Below are 24110 nucleotides of genomic sequence, written 5' to 3' on the forward strand. Positions count from 1 at the left end.
AGCAAAGGGGAGTGGAGTGAGCAGGACATGGCCTCTGGGAAGGGGCAGGGTAGATACTGGGTTGCACTTAAATTCAAAAATTGATCTTGTGCGTAAAAAGGTTGGAGACCACTGATCTAGACAAAAGTCATTTTCCCAAACCAGCTTTGTATATAACTTGTGCCATTACTTAAGTCTTCGCAGAATTTGGTTTGCAAGTGCATTTCACATATCCTCTCCATTACCTTCGCATTTTACTCTTGTTTCAGTAACACCTCCTCCCCCACATATACAGATCAACAATGTAACCTGACTTACATTGTGTGCAATTCCATGGGCCTCAGTGGAGTTGCACAGTATGTAAGTCAGCACAAATTGTAGTTCAGAGTGTACTAATTCTTTATGTTGTTCAAATTATTCAAATCACTTAATTAAACAATTAAATGCACCACTGAAATTAAATTTCCTAGCAAGAACCTGAGAAATCCTTACAATTGATCATTTACAATTGATGTTTTCCCAAACCTTTTAATAGAAAAACTGTGTTTCAAAACTACTGTTGATGCAATAAAGATTGTATAATGGAAAAATGATTAAAACAGAAATAAAGGGATGTTGAGCCATGTTATATTGGCTTGGTTATTGAACTACAGTTCCCAGAATGCTTCTGTATCTGACAGCCATCCAAATATTCTGTAACAAACAAACAGTCACAATTAACCATTATGTCTGATGGTTGATATCTTTCTGATATAATGTTTGCTTATGATCCTTTCAGCTGCATGGCTTGTATTATTTTTATATAGGAAACAACATTTAAAAACAAATCCTTCAATGTGACACCATAAAAGTCTTATTAGTGACTAAACATGCTATCAACGTGTGCATGGAACTGTTTGGCATATCCACATATGTGATGTAAGCATTACAGACAGATGGAAACATTCAGTAGTGCTGAATATGAAAATCTTTCCCTTCTGCTATAAATTTACAGAGTTTCAAGCAATCTAATTTAAGGAAATGCCATCTTCCAGTACTGTTAATATTAAGGAAAAAAAGCATACATAATAGGTCGTATTTTAACTAGATATGAGGACATCGAAATAATGTTAGTGAAGGACAAAATGCAGCTGTGGGAAGTTGTTCTGTGTGCATGGTACAACTTATCTACTTGTAAAATGACCATAGCACTCATGGAGAGCCCCTCATCCCCCTTTCTGTTTTGCAGACCTCCTAAATTGCATGTATTACGTTCAGTCTTTCCTTCACTTTCCTTCCTTTCTATTCCTGAGATGAGTGGCTGTGGAGATGAACTGTGTTATAAGCTGCAGTGCCTGAGGAACACAGAGTCCTGGAGTAGCCCCTCCCTATCCTCGTTAGAGCCAAGGACCAGCTGTGTAGCTGGTAGGTTTCCCTCTCCAGGCTCAGCTCATGTTTACCGCTGCGCCTGCTTCCATTCTGGTATCTTGTCCTGAGCACATAAGGAGGCTTGGTGCAAACACACATACACTGAAGGAACTTGTCTGCTGCTTGGAAGTTTTATTTGCCATAATCCCTGGAGGGTTCATTTACTTCCCCCCAACCCCTTCTCCCCTCTATTAGTTCAATCCCAAAGAGCTGTATTATTTTCCTCACTGGACGGGCGACTATGCTCCTACTGTATCTCCTCACTGTGCAAGGTAAGGGGGCCCAGATATGGGGAGAAGTTGGGTGGAGGGACCAGCAAACTTAGTGCTTGTTGCTGTTAATCCCTTTCTTGCCTTTGTGGGCTGTTTGCTTGTGAAAGCAGTGAAGTGCTTGTAAAGGTCCTGTGTGTGCAGCCTCACTTTGGAAGGTGTGAGTGAGGCAGCATCTTTCTGTTGGGGGCTATAATGTAACCTGTGATGTCAAAGTGAAAAACGAGTGTTGAATTCAACAGGTTCCATCTGCTGCCCTTATTTCTGGTGCTTCCATGGGTAAATGAGCATGAGACCTGCTTGTCCAAGTTGCAGAGAAGCATGTGGTTTCTCTCACCATTCTTTTCATTCGGAGTGCAATGCAATGCTATCTGTGTAAACAGAGCTTTCTTTGTCCCTACAGTTTTGCTCTTTGCTGGAGCTGTTGAGCTCTCTGCTGGATCTTGTGCCTTTGAAGACAGCACTTGTGGCTATGAATCAGACGATACATTTTTGCCGTGGATTTTAAATGAAGAAGGTAAGGATGGCTTTTTGGTTTTTACAGGGACGCACTGTGCTTAAAAATGAACAAATACATTTCTGTACCTAGGCTACAATAAACTAAAAGTATCAAGAATGCAAGAATCTTAAATTTCCAATATACTTTTCATGGTTGATGCTGTTTAACTCTCTTATATGAATACCACTGAGGTCTGTTCACTTTTGTTTATAGTTTCATTGGTTCTCAGCCTTGTAATGTTTAGTTTATAGGCACTACAGAGAGAGATTAATTTGTTTTAAAATACTTGTTTCCATGGGAATCTTACAGAAATCATGGTATCTTTCTATTGGTTTAACCATTTTTGGTTTCTCTATTGAGGAAAAATTCATTTTTACAAAATCAGTATTTCAGACCTAATTTAAGTCATCTCCTTAAAGTTGTGGCTCTGCCTACTCTCTTTCTCTACCTTTATGTATGAATCCTTGTGTCTGAAACTGCTATGAAATATTGCTGTTTATATTAAACATATGCTTTCTTCCATCCCAGAAGTGACTGCATTTCTATGGCAGGAGAACTGATGTTTGTATATGTTATCATTACTATGCATACCTCATAGGGTTGTTGTGAGGTGTATTTAGCAATGTTTGTTAAATGTTTTGAGATCCCTGGAGGAAAAGTAATATATGATTGCCAAGTACTGTTGGTGTTCCAATATTCTTTTTGGTCCATTGTCTGGTACCTACAATTGAAGAGGAAAAATTGCAAGTCACTATTTTTTACATTGTATTACTGAGCTATATTGGGAAAGTATGTGACAGTCCAAATTTCCATGGATTTCACAGGCAGTGTTGCCAGAGTAATGATTGCAGAATTTGTCGTGCTCTATATAATAAACACAATTTGGGTATAACTGAGAAGTTAAAATATTTATATTGGGGTATGGCAGTGGATACCATGCCATACATAAGATTAAATTTGGGTTCACATAATAAAAGGAAGCCCTATTAGCCATGGTTATGGCGGCGACATAAATCGCCAAAACAGGGTCCAGGTATACTAAAGTGGTGAGTATAGATACCTATAGATAAATCCTCTCGTCTGCTCTCCTTTCAACCTTTCAACTACTAAAAGATTTTCTCTTTGTGTTTCCAATCCCTCTCTCTAACTATTTAAAATAACAGTACAAAACAATGCAGCTCCTAAGAGCCAAATGGAAGCAATGTTAACAGTCTTTGCTACCACTACTCTGTCTGTTAGCATCACTCCTCATTGAATTGGCTTTTTTGAAAACAGCACTTCCTCTTCGTGATTGGCAGGAAGTCCTGTGTAAAGTGTTGATGATTCAGCCCAGAGTAGCAGTGAGACATTGGCAGCAACACCTGCAGGGGCAACAGTATGAGATGAAGAGTAACTGTTAGGGTGCTTGAAAGAAAAAAAGAAACCAAATTGGAGCACTAACAGCCACAGTGCCCTGGCTCACCCCGGCTCCGCCCATAAGCACGAGCACCCCGAGCAGTGCACTCTGTGGCTGCTTCACTTCTACTGCCTCCCAGGCTTGCGGCGCCTAAGCTGATTGGTACTGGAAGCCTGGGAGGTGGGAGAAGTGAAGCAGCTCACCCCTGCCCCACCTCTTCCCCGAGCACGCCATGGCTGCTTCACTTCTCCCGCCTCCTAGGCTTGTGGCGCCAATCAGCTTAGGCACCGCAAGCCTGGGAGGCGGGAGAAGTGAAGCAGCCATGGCGTACTTGGGGAGGAGGCAGGATAGAGGTGAGCTGGGGCGGGGAGTTCCCCTGTGTGCCGCCCACCCCCCCTACTTGCTGCAGGCGGCCCTCCCCACACCCCAGCTCCCTCCGCCTAAATGCCAGTGGAGACCGAGGCGGTCGAAGATCCGGCCGTCACGGTCACTGCCAAAGAAAATGGTGTCTCCCAAATGCCAACGCCCTAGGCCATCACCTAGGTCGCCTAAATGGTTGCACCGGCCCTGCTCATAGAGCACTAGTTTGGTTCGTTGCAACACTCTTTATTTTACCTGAACATTGCAGTAACAGCTAAGCTTCTGTCACTGGAAATCACTATTTTTATTAAGGAATATATAACTGGATTATAAAGTTCACTCTGGGAGGACAGTTTGGGTAGTAATACTTTTAATAGGTAGGGCTCTGTCAATATTTCCGTTACAAACTCCTGGAAAAAGGATTTATAACTCAGCGGTAGTAAGACATTCCAGGCTGACATTTGGCATACAGGGTATTACCCTCTCTGAAATTTATTCTGTATTGTAACCAAAACTAGTTTAAAATGTTTCATCCAACTTTTGCTTTCAGGTGTACATAACCAATTTGTCTCAGATACTGTTTTGCTCCATAATACAGTACTGGGAGCTGATATTTGCAGACTATCCCAGGTGTCTCTGATCAGAGTGTGCATAAGTTGTGTGTTCAGTGCCATGACAGAGGAAGTTAAGGATGAGAGTGGCAACTTTAACTGTGACTTGTTTCATTTATTTTCGGTTGTTTAAAATCTTGTACTGTTTTAAAGTAGCATTTACTATTTGGAGTACATACCCTTATAGGGACTACTTGACTAGCTGTTTAAAATCTTTCAGCTCTTTCATCCCTATAAATCTCTCAGTAATAATGGTATCATGCCAAGCAGTTTAGGTGATATGTGCATAGTTAAATCCCACTGAGAAATTTCCACTCCATACTTGAAAGCCTTTTGCCCAACTGCCAAGGAAGCCAATCTGTACTTAAGAGCCAGGCCCAGATTGTACATAAGGGGCCAAATTTTGCTCTGGTTTATACCTGTGTATTGCCAATTAGATCAGTGGGGAGGCATAAGTGCAACTGCCCTTTGAAATGCTTATGACTTCTCTTTAACTAGCTAAAAGTTTTGAGGTGGGTCAGTTAGATAAGGATCATGTTGGGATAGTTGGAAAAGGAGTTGAGTACCATACAGTTTTACCATTTAAATAAGTTTAACTTTTTACCTGATCTTTTGGCAAGTGAGCTTGAGTGGTGCTACAGTCCTAATTTTAGCAAACGTCCCACTGGAAAATCGAACAGAAATATTCAGTGTTAAAGTCAACAGGAGTTGTGCCTGAGAAAGGACTATAAGATTGAGCTTTAAGGCCCCAGTCCTGCAATAGGATTAATGGGATGGATTCTTGTGCCCAAATGAACCTGTATTGACTTCAGTGGTACTCTGTGTGGGATTAAGATTCTGCACAGGTGGATCTAAATGTAGGATTGGGGCCTAATAATATTATAAACAGCAAGGTTCCCTTTTCCCTCGCTGTTCTGGGGAGGTCATTTACTACTAAAATTTTACATTCCAAAATATAAATGCCACAAACTATTATCATGTATTGCTGAAAATCACTTGGTAAAGAATAATGTAAAAACTAAAATTGGCTCAAAATATTACAAACTCTCTTTCTAAAAATGTCTACCCCGTACAGAGGAGAGTGTACAGTGTTCAGTAATGTGTGAGCCCTAGAGAACTGACCCCCAGCTGAGTAAATATAACATTATATGTCCAGCAACACAGTTCGCAGTGTTCGAGTTCAGTTTGCAATGTAATGTGTATGAATAATGGAGGACTCCACTGTGTGCTTAATGTACGTAGTGAAAAATGTTTCTATATTGTTAGCTATGCAAAAAAGAAAACAGTTGTGAGTTTGTTGCATAGCAAAGAGGCTGCATTGCACAATGTATTCTTTTAAACATAAACTGGTGACCAAGAGATTAGCTAATGTCTGTACAGTGCTTTGAAGATGTAATGAGCTATGTGAGTGTTAAATATTATTATTCAATTGTATGCATCAGCCGATATGCTAGTAGTGACCTTCAGTAACTTTAAAAGAGTCTGCAAGGGATCTACGTCCATTTTACCATAAATATCCTTGAATGCACTTTGTCTCTGAACAGGAATTTACATATAAAACTCCTTTTCAGGAGTATGAGACAAATATCATTCTCCCTATTAGTTTATGAGAGAGACAGAAGGCATATTCATATTCACCAATACAAGTGATATTTAGTCAGAATTAGAATTCACTATTGCAGTAATATTTGTCACTAATAGCATTCTGGGGTCAAATTCAGCCCAGGTTTATATTCAGATATCTTGTGGACATTGGCTTTGCAGACCCCTGAAGGCCAGCTCTGATCTAGGCTGTAATTCCATGCTAAGGTTCTGATAATATGGTCAAATCACTTGAGCTTTACTCTTATGGTTTATAATGTTAACAGAATTGATGAAATCAGACTTCTCTACAATAAGGGGTACGGTTACTTATATTACAAATCCTTAAAGGTAGTGTAGAAGGATTTTACAAATAACTTAGGCTTACAATTAACTCTTTGGCAGAAGGGGAAGTTTATTAAAGAAAATGCTTTTTCTGAAATAAAACTTTCTTCTACTAACAAAAAAAATTGTATCTCCTTACTGTCCAGAATCCTCTGTCACTCAACATCACAGGATTTTGTTAGGGTTGGTGCACAGTTGTGTTGACTGTGTGGGATGTCTCCAAGAGACATTGTGGTTTAGGAAGGTTCAGGGAGTGCCCCTATTCATGGCCAGACAGCAATTGTGGTTGGAACAGTAGAGACAGGGATATAGGTCCACCTGGAATGAAGGAAGGGAACAGTCTCTGCAATCAGAAGAGTGCAAGGACTGCAATTGTAGCTGCTTTGCATAGATGGTGCAATGGGGTAAGCTTTCTGGCTTTCTTTTGTCTCCCTCCCCCGCAACCTAACCTTCACAAGGGCCAGCTGTAATCTGGCCCTAAGCACAGCATATTCATCGCAAAATTATAAATCATGGTTTCCTTAGACTCAAGAATCTGGGTCCATCCTTGTTATGTCTGTGAAGAACTTTATTTGTTGATACTTTTGTCAAGAATAGCTCTAGTTTAATCTATCATAGGCGCTACCTGTTACTGCTGTTGTGTTCAATTTGCCTGTGTCAATGAGTGTTTTTTGTTCCTGGTCTCCCTTCAAATCAGCAGGAAACAACTTAATAGAGCTGAAAAGCATCCACACTTGGGCCTTTGACTCATATCTGCACCTAGTCCTGGACTGTGCTGTGTTGCACATATTGGTGTGAGCTTGTTTTGATTACCATTGTGTTACCACTGCAGAGCTCCAAGACAATGAGAACATTGTTTCCATTCACAGCAATATATTCTGAAAGGCAAGTAGTCTGGTGGTTGAACGCTTTGTTAAATGTGTGCGCTCACTGGCATCATTTGTGGGTTTAGTGGTATTTAGCGGCAATTTTAAAGGGAACTACTGATGTAGGGATCTCCTCTACACTTACCTGTGTAATGTTTGCTAGTAGACTTTCAGTTAGTACTTTTCCATAATGAATTGAATGGAGCCAAACTGTTAGAGCTACGTGGATGGTGCCTGCTGTAGTCTGGGGAATCTGGCATTTGTATGATCAATGCAGCTTCAAGCATCTAAGATTTGACTGATCTGCTGCTTTTCCTCTACAGACCCAGAAATGTTTACCCCATCACATGGTCATCTCTAAGGGTAAATTTTTGGACATAAAGACAGGATTGCTTTCAGCTGCTATGAGTTCCAGAATTGAACTTTCTAGTTTATTTTGCAAAAATTCACACAAGAGACTCTGTCCTTGAAAAGAGAGACTTCAGTCAGAATGGAGATTAAGTACATACTGAATTACAATGTGCACGTAAATTTTCCTGTCCTGATCCCCTTACGAATGCTACAATTTGAGCTACATCAGTCCAAGACCCAGTTTCTGTAGTATGTTCCAAATGGCTGACCGTCAGATGACCATATTTGAACATTGGCTTGATTAGTAAATCAGCATGCCCGGCAGATATGTCTGAAATAGATCATAGCTGTCCCAGAGAGCTAACGTTGCTGTTGTCATGTGTCATTTAAATAATAACTGTTGAAAATGTTTTTCAAAATTTAAACTTTTTAAGATGAGGATAATCTTTTTTTTGAGAACCAGAATAGCAAGCACAAGGCTGTGGACGAGATAGTACGCACCAACATGAAGAACATGGCAGATGAAATTCAATGTTGACAAATGCAAAGTAATGCACATTGGAAAGCATAATCCCACTAAAAAATAGAGAATTATGGTTTCTAAATTAGCTGTTATCATCAAAAAAGAGATCTTGGAGTTATTGTGGATAGCTCTCTGAAAACGTGCTCAATGTTCAGCGATAGTCAAAAAAGCCAACAGAATGTTAAGAACCATTAGGAAGGGGATAGATAATAAGACAGAAAATATAATAGTGCCACTATATAAATCCATGGTATACCCACGGCATGAATACTGTGTGCAGTTCTGGTCAGTTCATCTCACAAAAGGTATATTTGAACTGGAAAAGGTACAGAGAAGAGAAACAAAAATGAATAGCGGAATGGAACAGTTTCCATATTAGGAGAGATTAAAAACACTGGGACTTTTAAGTTTGGAAAAGAGATAACTAAGAGGGGATATGATAGAGGTCTGTAAAATCCACATTGACTGGTGTGGAGAAAATGAATAGGGAGGTGCTGTTTACACCTTCACATAACACAAGAAATGAACCAGGGGTCATCCAATGAAATTAATAGGCAGCAAGTGTATAACAAACAAAAAGTACTTTTTTCACACAACGCATGGCAACATTGGCACTTTTTGGCAGAGGATGCTGTGAAGGCCAAAACTATAACAGGGTTTCAAAAATGAACTACGTAAGTTCATGGGAGATAGGTTCATCAGTGGCTGTTAGCCAACATGGTCAGGGATGCAACGCCATGTTCCAAGTGTCCCTAGCCTCTGTTTGCCAGAAGCTGGGAGTGAATGACTGGGGATGGATCATTCAATGATTACCTCTTCTGTTCATTCCCTCTGAAGCACTTGGCACTGGCTACTGTCAGAAGACAAAATACTGGGCTTTGTCCATTGGTCCAATATAACCCAATTACCCAAGTACCATTGGTCCAATATAACCCAATATCATCATTCTTATGTTCATTCATATGTAACATCTGGTCTACCTGCACACCATTTGAGTAGCCCATATTCACATCTCCACTATTTAAATTCAGGCCTATGTGTGTTGATATGAGTTCTTCCACCTTGGTCACCACAACATCTTCAGCTGTTTTGCTACCCTGTATGTTACCTCTAGCTGTCCCAGACTCTGAGTCTGCTATGTCAGCAAAGGCAGTTCAAATGTGATATATTCATTCTCTTGCTGAGTTATAGATTTGTTAGCACAGTAGTAATTTAAGCTGTCTGTAGTACATTTCTGGGACATACTATGGGACATTTCTACCATACTATGCAACCATCTTTCTAAAAAAAAATCTGTAATGCTACTCAGAGTGGAAAGCTTAATCCAAGATTAAAGCAACCAAGTTTGTAAAACTCTAAGAGTTGCAACACAGCCACCACTGGCTTGGTTGGAAAATTAAACGGTTGCTTGCCTTTTTTGGCAAAAAGAATTGCATTTGGACTACCTGACTATAGCTGAAAAGCCCAGACCCAATCTCTGCCTTCCCAGTCACCACAGACCTATGAGCAGAACAGCAGCAGAAAAAAAACATAACATTTAAATTGAGGTCCATCCTCACATGTGCACAGCTGTAAATTCCTTCCTTAGTCCACCTCCTTCTCCTAGGTATAGTTTGTGTGTCTGACATCCCTGTCCCCTCTGATTGCCAAGTTGGCCTAAATTGCTTTGCTCAACTTCTCTTCTCTTTGTGCACTCCCCTCTGACTAGCAGTTCAGTTCTTTGGTCTGCTCTGCTCCACCTCCTTCTCCTCGCCCTGAGGCAGCTCGCTCCTCTTCTCTTCTCTCACTCAGGGCATGGCTACGCTTGCAGATATAGAGCACTGTGAGTTAAACCAGCCCTCAGAGACTGCAGCAGGGAAAGTGCTGCAGTGTGTTCACACAGTCATCTGCAAGTGCACTGGCATGGCTACATTTGCAGCAGCATTGGGAGTGGTGAATTATGGGCAGCTATCCCGCAGAGCACCTCTTCCCATTCTGGCACTGTGGCTTGTGGGAAGGGGGTGGGTGGGTGCAGGTTATTCTGGGTCCTATCCCCATGATGCATCACTTCATATCCCAGCAATCCCTGTGCTTCCGTCCACTCTTGGTGCCATCTTTCAATGGTTTTTTGTACTGCGTGCCCTTTCGGTCTGCGGGAATGGATCCTGAACTGCTGAGGAACTGCTGCCAGCGTGTCACGAATTGCAGTAGAGTTACTCCTTAAGCTACAGACTGACAGTGAGGAGTCAGACGATGTTGACTCGCATAACGCATACAACATGAGATTGCTTGTGGCATTCACGAACATGCTAAGCACTGTGGAATGCCACTTTTGGGCTCGGGAAACAAGCACTAAGTGGTGGGATCACATCATCATGCAAGTCTGGGATGTTGAGCAGTGGCTGCAGAACTTTCAGATGAGAAAAGCCGCTTTCATGGGACTGTGTGAGGAGCTCGTCCCCACCCTGGGTGCAGGGACATGAGATTGAGAGCTGCTCTGCCGGTGGAGAAGTGGGTGGATATTGCAGTTTGGAAGCTGGCAACTCCAGACAGCTACCAATCGGTTGCTAACCAGTTCAGAGTGGGAAGGTTGACTGTTGGAATCGTGTTGATGCAAGTTTGCAGGGCCATTAATTGCATGCTGCTCAGAAGAACCATGACTCTGGGTAACGTGCATGACATTGTGGCTGGCTTTGCACAAATGTGTTTCCCTAACTGTGGAGGGGTGATGGGACACATATTCCAATTCTGGCACCAGCCCACCTGGCCTCAGAGTACATAAATCAGAAGGGGTATTTCTCTGTGGTTCTCCAGGCACTTGTGGATCACCGTGGGCATTTCATTGACGTTAATGGGACTGATTACCTTCCTCCTGGCTTGAAAACAGCTCCTGGCTGCATGCATCTAGGGATGCCCGGCTGTCCCCTGTCCTCCTCAGCACCCTCGCTCCCACTTTCCTCCTCCTCCTCCTGCGTTGTTGAACTAGGCTCTGAAGTTTCCATGGCGGTCTTCAGAGTGGAGGTGGGGTCTCCCCCAAGTATTGTGTCCAGCTGTTTATAGAAATAGCATGTCGTGGGGGCAGCACCGGAGCGGCAGTTTGCCTCCCGCGCTTTGTGGTAGGCATTCTGCAGCTCCTTCACTTTAACCCAGTCATAGCCCCTTTCCATCATCTCCTTTGATATCTGCCTGAAGGTATTGTCATTCCTATGGCTGGAGCGCAGCTGGGACTGGACAGCTTCCCCCTCCCAAACACTGATGAGGTCTAGCACCTCGCCATTGCTTCGTACTGGGGATCACCTGGAGCATGGAGGCATGGTCACCTGGAAAGAAGCGCTGAGAGCACTCCACAAATTGCTGAGCAAACAGGAAGAGGAATTTCAAAATTCCCAGAGACTTTAAAGGGTGGGTCTGACAGGGTGGTCACCTGAGGGCAGGACAGTAGAGTTCAAAGTGATGACCAGATTGGCTGGAACAGGCATTGTAGGATGGAGAGGGATAGCTCAGCGGTTTGAGCATTGACCTGCTAAACCTGGGGTTGTGAGTTCAATACTTGAGGGGGCCATTTAGGATCTGGGGCAACCCCCTCCCCAAAAACAAACAAACCCTGTCAGGGATGGTACTTGGTCCTGCTAGTGAAGGCAGGGAACTGGACTTGATGACCTTTCAAGGTCCCTTCCAGCTCTATGAGATAGGTATATCTTTATATGTTGTTGTTGTTGTTGATACTTCTAGAAGCCAGTGAGAGCACATTAATAAACCAGTGCATCCACACTAGCGATGCAGCAAGCATTATGCTTCTCATAGAGGTGGATTACCAGGGGTGCTCCAGCCGCAGAGTCTGGGAGCTCTGTGTGCCTTACCAGTGTAGACACGTCAGAAGTCAGGGTGCCCGGGGCTGCTTTAATGCACTCTAACTCTCAAGAATGCACTCTAACTCACAAGTGTAGTCAAGCCCTCACTCTCACACATTCCCTTCTGACTGGCAGCTCAAGGTATGTCTACACTGCATTTAAAAATCCAAGGCTGGCTCATTCCAGTGGATTTGGGCTAAGGGGCTATTTAATTGTGGGGTAGACATTCCGGCTCGGGCTGCACCCTGTCTCTAGGACCCTGTGAGGTGGGAGGGTGCCGGAGCTCAGGCTGCAGCCCGTGCCTGAACATCTACAGCACAATTAAACATCAGTACTGAGCCCAAGACCCAGGAGCCCAAGTTAACTGACATGGGTCAGCTGTGGGTGTCTAATTGCAAAGTAGACATACCCTTAGTACAGCTGTGCCTGATGCCCCTCAGTCTTGTTTGCAGCCTCTTCTCTTGTCCTTATCTGATGTGCAACAAATCTAACATTTGCTTGCCCAGATATCACTTGTTGACCTAGGCTTCTGTGCAGTAGAATTTTTTAATTTACTCTTAGCTCAGCTTCAGATACAATTCCCAAAAAACCATCAACAAAAACAAAGTACTATTTACATTCGCAAGAGACTCCCAGCATCAACAACAGGCAATGTGTGACACCTTTGGTAAGACTGGCTTCCCATCTGTTCTAGGATGCATAAACCAATCCTAGATTGCTATCAGTACATCACAATATGAGAGACAAGTTTCAAAGCATTCTTTCTCCTCCCCAATATAATACAGTTATCAGGATCATGTTTTCTTTTACAGTTGTCACAAATTGAGTATTTTTGGGAATCAACAACCTATTTTAACTTGTTCACACTGAAACAGTGAGGCTGACTGCAAGATAAGTGTGACAACTGTTTTTAAAGTTCTTGTTTATTAAATATCCCTGAAGCATGTGCCAAAATGCTTGACTTTATTTAAGGAGAGCTCTATGTAAACTCAAAAGCTGGGCTCTTTCACCAACAGAAGTTGGTCCAATTAGAGAGATTACCTCACTCACCTGGCCTCTCTTGTGACTTTATTTGTAACAAAACAACGAAAATGGGTTAATATGGCCGTATGCATTGATTTGGAGTATTCAAGTAACTGGAAAGGTTATCATTGATTATAATTAATAGTATAATGTAAGGATGTATATATTGCTTCTTTAAATCTGTAGTAGGAAATTGCCTAAACGAGGGCTGGGGAAAGGTACTAGAGGCCAAAGTATTACAGTAAAGGAGAGAGAGAGAGAGGCTTCTTGGATAAGTAAAACTGTTTTCCTTATTCTAATGAAGTTCCTTGTTAAATATTAGAACAAAGCAGCTTCTTCTCTGATTTATTTTTTTACCATTGTCTCATGACACTGTAAATCTTAATGCAAATACCTTGCAAAATGCCACAAAGTTGTAAAACATCCTCTTTTTAAACATATAAAACTAATACAAGTATTCTTTCTCTACCACATAGTAGATGCCTGGTGCCTTTTTTTTGAGCACATTTTTGTGTACATGGGTAAAAACAAAGGTGTGTATGTTTTTTGCAGTAAAAAGGTTGAGGAGTTATGGATAGACTACAAGGACCGAGACATAGGACTTTGAGTACTAACTGCACTACTGGCTCCAGTGGAGATGAATAGGTTCCATTATCAGAAAACAATTTTAGCTCTATGACATATAGCTATTGTTCTACTTTAAAAAATAAGTTAAATTTATATATAAAATACATAAAAACTGTGCTAAACTTGAAAATATTGTTGAAACTCGCTAAAACCCATTGGTTTAAAATTTATAAACATGCAAATACATTTATTTTTAAACAGTAGAAATATTTTGAATTTTCCCAGTAAACGAGGAACATAAATTAATCAAACAGCTAAACTTTGTTATTTAGGAACTTTGGGATGTAGGGTATTCAGTAAAACTGGTACCAGTAGCTGTGCTGGTAGGATCTTTAGAAACAAGTTCCTGAGTTAGTGTACTTCCTGACTGCTCTAGCCGCACAGCCTTGCCAGCTAGCATCGCACACTTTTGGGGATTTGCTTATACTCTCTAAAAGCCACGTTAGCTTAGGGGAGGTTGCATTGCTGCAGCCTACTACCTGAGTGGCATTTCCAGGGCTGTGGGTCTCCACGGTGTAACCCTGGAGCTCATCTAGGCCAGGATTTGTGGGGAAGAAACAAGTGCTTACAGCTTGAGAGTAATCAGTTTGAACTCTTATTGGTAATACCAGATCCTGAAAATGTGAAGTTATACAGGTAACAAACATTATTATTGCTGTTACTTAATCAGAATTTATTTGCTGTCTTTGCCTTGTGTCTGATGAGTCTGACAAAGTGGGTATTCACCCATGAAAGCTTATGCTCCAATACTTCTGTTTGTCTATAAGGTTCCACAGGACTCTGTTGCTTTTTGCTGTCATTGTGGACCACAGAGACTGTGACTTGTAGGCTTAGCTGAACTAAACTGAAGGTGTCCTATTGATCTTAAAGGGCCACTGTCAACTTGAAATCTTGACAGATTCAAAAAATAAGTTAAAAGAAGTTCAGCTCTCTCCCCTTGAGGCCTCCTGCCAATATTTATGGTTTTACTGTCACATTTCAATGTTATTTTAAATGTTGTTTTTCTCTCCTGACTGCTGTGTGAAAAACCAATGTAAACAACCCTGAAAATTGACTAACTGGCTAACTTATCAAAGCAAACACCAAGTGCTGTCAAACACTCCAAGTAAACAAATTGAAAAAATAAAGAAATGTATATTTTCAGTTTTAGATATCTTACCTGTTGTAATAATAGTACATAAAGATGTTTTAAACAGAAAGGTGATTGACTGTGACCCTTTAAATGCATGCTGTCATCTTTGGTTGCTTAGCAACATCAGTGCAATTTGAGCATAGTTTATTATATCTTTTTAGAGGACTCAGTATTTTTTGTATCTTAATACTCTCTTGTTTTTATGCATACCAACATTTTCCAGTCTGGTTGCTACCATCACTCATATTATTGCAGTATCTACCTAAGAATTAAACTAAAGAATCCTGTAACTTTAAAGCACCACTTATAGGTGATTTTTCTCATCCACAACATACTTAGTAATTCTTATATGGTGAATAGTTATTTTCTCAACATGTTTATTTTGGCAACCACCAATCAAGAGTGAAGGGATGTATTACTCTGGTAGGTAGAGTAACAACATTGGCTCACTTTGAACATTATCTTAAATAGATGTGTTTCTAGATTGTGCCTGAAGGTGGTACACAGGGAAGTGCTGTCTCATTCTTTTTGAAGCTGGAACCATGGGGAAGAGTAAGGTGACCATATAAATACTCTTCATCCACAGATCTCAAAGTACTTTAGAGAGATCTAGAACTATCGCTGTTTTTACAGCTGGAGAGCAGACATACAGACTAGTCAAGAAACTTGCCCAATGACACCCCCACTGGTAGAGCTTGGAATAGAACCAAGTCTTTTGATTCAGACCAGTATTCCAGTTGCTGAATCTTGCTGTTTCCCAGCATGGACCATGCCATTTAGGAGCTAAAACATTTGTAGTCATTAGAGTAGTATTGTAAAGGGACAAGTTCAGCAGATAGGATGCTACTCTGTTTGGAGTTGGAGATCCTATTTTATTTTGTACCTTTGCAGTTTGTGGGTATGTTTGTGGTGCAGTTAGCCTGGGTGATAGATATCCAGGTTAGCCTGGCCTGGCTGTGAGCAGCCACGTTGCAAAGCCCTGCCTGAGTTACTGTGCCCTCACTGGTGCTGCTGCATTCCCCTGTGTGTCATGAGGACTTCTGGGGGCATATCTCATGGTTCTCTGTGCTGCACTAAGCAGAGGTGCTCTATGATTCTCTCTCAGGAAATTGTGCCACCATTTAAGGCCTCATCAGGAGGATGAGTGAAGCTGAGGTGGGGTTGTGATTGAGCTGAGTGAAACCTTGTTATGGGTTGAGTTAAAACCTCATTCAAACTGATGTGTGAACATTCTCTTCATTTAAAACGATTGTAAGGTTAAGGCGCTCCACCTAAAACAGGCCTATTAGAGTCTGCGCAGAAGCTAGCCCCATGTAGGGGTTGGAGGTGGGAAGTTGCCAGGGTTGGTTCTGTTGCCAGGGGTGTGAGAGAACAGAACACACAGAAACTGAGAAGAGGCAAGAACAGAGGAGACAAAGGCAAAAAGCAAGAAAGCCAGGCAGTAGCCTGTGAGCACAATATGACCCTGAGAAAAGCTAGAATGAGCTTTTGGCCAAGGTCTGTCGGCTAAAGAGGCTTGGGGGCTGAAACCGCTCCTCTTGTTCTTAGTTCTTCCCACACTTGGAGAAGCAGAACTTTGTGAAATCCTTGTAAATAAACAAGATGTGTCAAAGAGAATTCCAGATTCCATCAATTTCTATTTCCAACTAGAACATCCCTAGGGTCCTGAAATTTGACTAGCTGCTTTGGTCAAAAAGGGGCAGTATTACTTACTGTATGGTGCGCCACACTGTGATGGGTCTTGAGTCTTCCAATAAGGTTTCTAGGCCTCACTATAATGCAAATAATGAACAAGGGGGAAGGAGAGCCTGCACAGTTTGCCCATGTTCATAAATTCACTAACACCTTTCCATGCAAAATCTCCATAGCTGGCGTGTCACATACTTTTGGATGGAGTTTCTAAAAGGGCAGAAATGGAGAGCAGCTGTTCTGTGATATCTCCTGTTGTCTCTGGGGATTTTCATATGGAACTACCCATGTAACTTAAAGCTAATAGCATCATTTAAGTTACCATTTGTAGCTATTGTCCCCTCAGTGAGATAGTGTGGAGCCAGGGGACCAATGGCAGCACAGCTTCTATGCTGCAAGGGGAGGAAGAGTTGTGTCTTGGGGAGCACTATGGATAAGCTGGGTCTCCACACAGTGAAATTGCAGGTGTATTCAGGGATCCATGTGGGTAAGAGGCCATACCATTCAGCTTCTTTGGAGCCAGTAATCTTGCTCTGAGAAGGGAGAATGTGTCTGAACCTTTGCAAATTAAATCTTACCGTGTTTTAGCCTTAACTTTCCCCTTCTGTATGTTTTTGCGCAGGTGATAATTTGGCCCTTGAGGTATTTTTTCTGTAATAAGAAATGTTGACTTTTTGCTAGGTAATATAAATAACACTTTGGTGTTTCCCTGAGTCCTTCTGTATTTCACTGGGCCACATCTCTCATTTTGGATGTTTGCAGGTCTTATATGGCACCATCTCCTTGGTATAATTTGATATGGCAGCACCTCAAGCAGGAGGTTTTGGTTGGCACTTCTAGGCAGGTTCTGGTGTTTCTTCTGTGCTGCACAAACCTCAGGAGATTATGACCTCTTGGTTTTTGTAGAGACATGTAAAATAACTGGGATTGATTAATTGCAGTGTAGATATGCCCCAAGTGTGACATAGGTAAGTCTATGTGGAATTCTCCAGAATGGACTTCTTAGAGGATTCTGCTGTGAACCCTTCCAAGATCCTAGTAACCTCTACTTGAGGATGTCTTTTTGTGTATGGTGAGTTACACACTGCAGTTATGATGGGAAACCTTTAGAAAATAAATCTGCTCTGTCTAATCTCCCTGGCGGCTCATTCCATAAATAAGCCTCCTTGACCGAGACACCATCTAATACAGGGATGGGCAAACGTTTTGGCCTTAGGGCCACATTGGGGTTGCAAAACTGTATGGAGGCCTGGGTAAGGAAGGCTGTGCCTCCCCAAACAGCCTGGCCCCCACCCCCTATACAATCCCTCCCACTTCCTGCCCCCTGACTGACCCCCTCAGAGCCCACAACCCATCCAACCCCCCTGCTCCTTATCCCCTAACCGCCCCCTTCTGGGACTCCCCTACCCCTAACCGCCCCCTTCCAGGACCCCATCCCCTATCCAACCCCCCTGATCCCAGTCCCCTGACTGCCCTGACCCCTATACACACCCCTGCCCAGACAGGCCCCCCCGGCACCCCATGCCTATCCAACCCCCCCCCGCATTCCCCATCTCCTGACCCCTATCCACAGCCCCAGTCCTTGACAGGTCCCCTGGGAGTCCCATGCTTATCCAGCCCCTCACCATTCCCTGTCCCCTGACTGCCCCCCACCCGCAGAACCTCCACCCCATCCAATCGTCCCCTGACTTCCCCCAGGATCCCCTGCCCCTTATCCAACCCCCCACCCCCTTACCATGCTGCTCAGAGCAGCATGTCTGGCAGCCGTGCCGCCCGGTCGCAGCTAGACACGCTGCCGCTCTGCTTGGCAGAAGCGCGTTGCTCCGCCATCCAGAGTGCTGCCCGCGGGGGAGGGAGGACAGTGGGGGAGGTGCCAGGGGATAGCCACGGGCTGTAATTTGTCCACCTCTGATCTAATAGCTGTTTAGCCAAACAGGCGTTTTCATCTCAAGTCACATGACAAACATCACTGTCATATTTGACAGTAGTTGGCATGGTTGTTTAGCAGAGAGGCTGATGAATAAATGGGGACAGTCTCTGAACTATCCTCTCAATCCTTCAAGAGAGATTGGAGGCACATTGGTGAAGCAGATGCAGCATTTCTGCTCTCTGTGGTGCATCTGTTCTGTAAATAAATAGGACTTAAGTTTCTAGGACCATCAAACCCTAAGTTGGCAAACACTTGCAGTTCATGTATATGGCTACTATTTCCTCTTCCCCCCCGCCCCCCAGAGTGTTAGCTGCCTTACAGAATGTATAGACAGGCAAATTCCCTGCCCTGCATCACTTGCAATCTAGCAGTGGGCAAGTTGTGACAACTTGAAAGCTCTAAACAATAGGGGAGAGAGAATTACAAATATAGTCCCATTGCTACATATTGCTTAATAAGATTGTGTATAACAACCTTGCTCTCCAATCGGTACCAAACTGCCCCTACACTCCAGTAAAATCTCCTTACTGGAACTGTAGGTGACTGACAATTTTGGCCTACATAACTTGATGAAAAGTTAGTTTCAGAGCTGGGATTAGTCCCTTACTTAGTATGCTAGACTACACTTCCTCTCATGTTATGGATCCTTGTGGCCTCAGGCCCTGTTGACTATTCAGTAGAGGAGCTAGCTCATCACAGGCAGTGGGTTTGTAAGGAGGTTGCAGCATCCATGGTGCCATCAGCACTAATCCCCAAAGCTGTGAATTGATTTTGGGTCCTCACAAAAATCTTTGGACCTTTGGTTGTCCTAGACCCCAAAGACCAGCCCCAAGTGTCTTTGAGGGGACCATGATAACCTATGACAGAGGTAGGCCACCTATGGCATGCGTGCCAAACGCGGCATGTGGCACGTGAGCTGATTTTCAGTGCACTCACACTGTCAGGGTCCTGGCCACCGATCCAGGGGGCTCTGCATTTTAATTTAATTTTAAATGAAGCTTCTTAAACATTTTAAAAACATTATTTACTTTACATACAACTATACTTTAGTTATATATTATATACTTTAGTTATATATTATAGACTTATATTATAGACTTACTTACTGGCACGCGACACCTTAAATTAGAGTGAATAAATGAAGACTCAGCACACCACTTCTGAAAGGTTGCTGACCCTTGATCTATTGTATGGAGCTTGCAGATTCATATGTGCTAGTCAAGCTGTTTTGTTTGCTACTTGAAGTTTTGGAATTAACAGGCTTAGTTTAAATACATATATTTTAACCTGTTCATATGCAGATATATTACTGAGAGTGTATTGTTCAGGTGCATTGTTCTGATCTTTAAGTGTGTGAGAAATTTCCAGAGGGATTTCTTTCCTAACTAAGAGTACATTTATGCACTTGAGTGGAAACACGAGAGGTTTTATATCAATAGTTTTCTAAATATAGTCACTTCAGTGCTTATTTTAAACTAAGTGTCAAGCTAGGGAGTTATTATGGAAGTAATTGCACTTTTTTTGAAAAAGAACAGGGAACTTTTCACTGGGAGGCTGTCATGTATGGCAGTGATGTTGAGGAAGGTGTAGCTTGGATCTCCACACAAGTAGGGGTAAGTAAAAGTCAAATGTAAGTGTCAATATTTTTTCTCTTACTAAAAACAGCGGGCTGATTAACTGGGAGTAGACTACACAGTTGCAGAGCTGTACAAGCCAAAAGAGGGTTATAAGATCACACTATGAAAACAATCACCCTCCTTTAGTAGAAGACTCATTTCCAAAATAAATGAGTCTTCTACTCATTATCTCTCATAATTTCGGCTTGGCCAGATCTGTTTGTGTTAGTTAACTCCCTTTGTGTTATATGACCCTCAGCTTCTTAAGCCATCTATCCAAAATGGCTGTGTGGTTATGAACTGATTAAGGGGTTTCAAATTTGATTGTTGGCAACATAGGTGCCGACTCCATGGCTCCGGGGCTGGAGCTAAGGTGACCAGACAGCAAATGTGAAAAATCGGGAAAGGGTGTGGGTATGTGGGGGGGTGGGTAATAGGAGCTTATATAAGAAAAAGTCCCCAAAATCATGACTGTCCTATAAAATCGGGACATCTGGTCATCCTAGCTGGAGCACTCAGGGGTCATCCTAGCTGGAGCACCCACCGGCAGCTCCCCTCCCCAGCTCACCTCTGCCTCCGCTCCACCTCCTCCTCTGAGTGCACCATGTCCCTGCTTCTCCCCCTAGCTCCCAGCACTTGCTGCTGCAAAACAGCTGTTTTGCACAGAAAATGCTGGGAGGGAGGCGGGAGGAGCGGGAATGCAGTGTGCTTGAGGAAGAAGTGGGGCCAGGACAGGGATTTGGGGAAGGAGTCCAATGGGGCAGGGAGGGGGCAGAGTTGGGGTGGGGACTTTGGGGAATGTTGTGTATTTGGTTGTCATGGTTTTTGTTTCTATGGCAACTGAGTTAGATTATTAGGGGATAGCCTAGCCAGCTTCGGCAAGCTCTGTGTCTGTAAATAAATGGTAGTTTTGTTAGCTGTCTGCTGTCTGCTCTCAAGTGATTTTCTTCCTAAACCAGCTGCCCCCAAGGATATAACAAGTGGCAACGAGGATGGGATTCCGGTGCTGCTCCAGTAACAGAAGGAAGTAGAAGTTAAGGTAAAGAACAAACAAACAAAAAAACTTGTTTGCACTGACTGTGAAAGTGAAACTGAAAATCATGGCTACTCTGACCGGGCCACTGGAACCTTTTGATGAGAATATAGTGCAGTGGCATGTGTATACTGAGCGTTTTGAGCTTTTTGTTATTGCAAATGACATTACAGAAGCGAAGAAGGTGCCAATATTCTTAAGTGTTGTAGGGGCTAAAACCTGCTCCCTGCTACGCAGCTTACTACACCCTGTTAAGCCTGAAACTAAATCTTACAGTGACATCGTGGAAATCCTGGGGTCCCATTTTTCCCCAAAACCACTGGTAATTGCTGAAAGATATCGGTTCCACAAAAGAGACCAAAAAGAAGATGACACAGTTGTACGATTTGTAGGAATTTTAAAAAAGCTAGCAGAATATTGTGAATTTAAAGAGATGTTAAATGATGCCCTGCACGACAGGTTAGTCTGTGGCCTCTACAGTGAAGCTATATGGAAGCGCCTCCTGACAGAGGCTCAGCTTGCATTACAGAAGGCTGTTGATATTGCTGTCTCCATGGAACTGGCTACAAGGGAGGCGCAATACATCGATGCATCCCCTAGGGTGCAAAAAGTGTCACAAGAACCTACCCACAAAACTGTGCAGAGTCAAGAATGTTACCACTGTGGTAAGCCACGTCACCAGGCATCACAATGCTTGTGTAAGGACCTGGTGTGTCGACACTGTGGCAAAAGAGGACACATTGAGTGTGCCTGTAAACAAAAGAAAAAGAGGCCTGTGGTCTGGCCAACAAAAAGAGGAACCCCGCATACCCTAGAGCAGACCCAGGATGATCAAGGTGACACCTCATAGCAAGAGGAAGTGCCTCTGCATGTTTTGTCTTTGGCAGTGGGCTCACATGAATACTGGGTAACCCCGTTGTTGGATGGCAAACCTATACACATGGAACTGGACACCGGTGCAGCCGTCTCGCTGGTCTCCGAGACTGTGTATAAAGAAAAGCTACAGCATCTTCTGCTTAAGGCAACAAAAACTGTTCTGAAGATGTATACGGGAGAAGCTGTGCCCATGTTGGGCCCTATTGATGTTAAGGTGGAGCTCAATGGACAGGCTGCTAAATTGCCGCAGTTTGTGGTGAGAGGTAACTACCCAGCCTTAATGGGTAGGTCTTGGCTTGGGAAGATTCAGCTGAACTGGGCAGAAGTGCACTGGATGACTAAAGAAGAAACCAGTCTAACCCCTATACTAAGGAAACATGCTGCTGTTTTTGGAGATGATTTGGGAACTATGAAGGGAATCACTGTGACATTGAATGTGAAACCTGACAGTCCACCAAAATATCTGAAAGCCCGAACTGTGCCATATGCCATCAGGCCAAAAGTTGAAGCAGAGCTGGAGCGCCTGGTCACCAATGGAGTCCTAATACCAGTTACTCATAGCTCATGGGCCACTCCTATCATTCCAATAGTGAAGAAAGATGGCTCTCTCCGGATTTGCGGTGATTTTCAAGTCACTGTCAAGCCAGTGTTGTGTGCAGAGCAATACCTGCTTCCCCGCATCGATGACCTCTTCGCAAGCCTGGCTGGGGGACAAAAGTTCAGTAAGATTGATCTGAGTCAAGCATATTTACAGATGCACATCGATGAAAAGTCCCAAGAGCTGTTGACTATTGTGACTCATAAGGGGCTTTATCGATACTGTCGCCTGCCCTTCGGAATAACATCTGCTCCCACCCTGTTCCAGAGGGCTATGGACCAGATCTTGTGTGGTTTGTCAGGAGTTCAGTGCTATCTGGATGATATCCTGGTCACTGGAAGGAATGAAGAGGATCACTTAAAGAATTTAGAGGCTACCCTACAAAGACTGGAAGAGTATGGCCTTCGAGTTCGCAAAGACAAGTGTGAATTCTTCAAGCCCTCTGTTGAATATTTGGGACACATAATTGATTCTGCAGGTCTTCATAAGGCCCCTGCAAAAGTTAAAGCTATTGTGGAGGCTCCCCCACCTCGAAATGAAAGCCAGCTGCACTCGTTTCTAGGACTACTGAACTATTATGGAAAGTTCATCTCACAGTTAGCCACACTGCTAAAACCACTTCATGAGCTCCTGGGGCAGAACAAGGCCTGGAAGTGGACTGAAGCCTGTGATGTTGCATTTAACAAAGCTAAGGATGCATTGCTAAATTCTGAAGTTCTAACGCACTTTGATCCATCCTTACCCCTACAATTGGCCTGCAATGCCTCCCCTTATGGAGTGGGAACAGTCGTGTCACACATTATGCCTTCGGGAGAAGAGAGACCTATTGCTTTTGCTTCACGCACTGTAAGCAAAGCAGAAACTAACTACGCCCAAATCGAACGCGAGGCATTAGGAATTGTTTTTGGAATTCGGAAGTTTCATCAGTACCTGTTTGGGCGAAAGTTTACTCTTCTCACAGACCATCGACCTCTGATGTCAGTTTTTGGACCCTACACAGGCATTCCCCCATTAGCTGCTAGTCCTATGCAACGTTGGGCATTGTTACTTTCAGCCCACACATATGAAATCAAATATCGGAAATCCACTTTGCATGGCAATGCAATGGCCTCTCAAGGTTGCCTTTGCCGGTCAAACATCAAGATAGTGCCCAAAAGGAAATCTTCTACTTTGAACAGGTAGAGAATACACCCATTACTGCTACTCAGATAAAGAAGGCAACTCGCGTTCACCCAGTTGTCCCAAGTTATGGACCTGGTGATGCATGGAAAATCTCGACAAACCTCTCCGGTCTCACCTGACCTTGTTACTTACATGTCCACGAGGACAGAGTTATTGGTCCAAACTGGTTGTTTGTTGTGGGGGAGACGTGTCATTATTCCACCACCACTGAGATCACAGCTACATTCCGGTCACTGTGGAATAGTGCGCATGAAGGAAATTGCACGAAGCTATTTTTGGTGGCCTGAATTGGACAGTGCTATTGAAGAGAAGGCAAAAGCTTGTATATCATGTCAGGGTGTGAGGCATGCACCCCAGTGGGCACCCCTACATCTATGGGACTGGCCT

At 43.2% G+C, this 24110-nt stretch overlaps 1 protein-coding gene across 3 annotated transcripts in view; it reads left to right on the forward strand.

The window, feature by feature from the left end:
* The first annotated feature begins 865 nt into the window (after positions 1 to 865).
* Positions 866 to 24110, forward strand: part of MAMDC2 (MAM domain containing 2) — a 106290-nt gene continuing 83045 nt past the window's right edge. For 2 of the 3 annotated variants that reach the window (XM_050944176.1, XM_050944177.1), the window contains exons 1-2: positions 1456 to 1658; positions 2059 to 2172. In XM_050944176.1, coding sequence (XP_050800133.1) covers positions 1628 to 1658; positions 2059 to 2172 — 145 coding nt within the window. In that variant the 5' untranslated portion in view covers positions 1456 to 1627. Of the gene's footprint in view, positions 1384 to 1455; positions 1659 to 2058; positions 2173 to 24110 lie in introns of those variants that run through there. The other variant, XM_050944178.1, reaches the window with a different exon arrangement.

Source organism: Gopherus flavomarginatus, chromosome 3 (assembly GCF_025201925.1).
Source record: "Gopherus flavomarginatus isolate rGopFla2 chromosome 3, rGopFla2.mat.asm, whole genome shotgun sequence".
NCBI classification, from domain to species: Eukaryota; Metazoa; Chordata; order Testudines; family Testudinidae; genus Gopherus; species Gopherus flavomarginatus.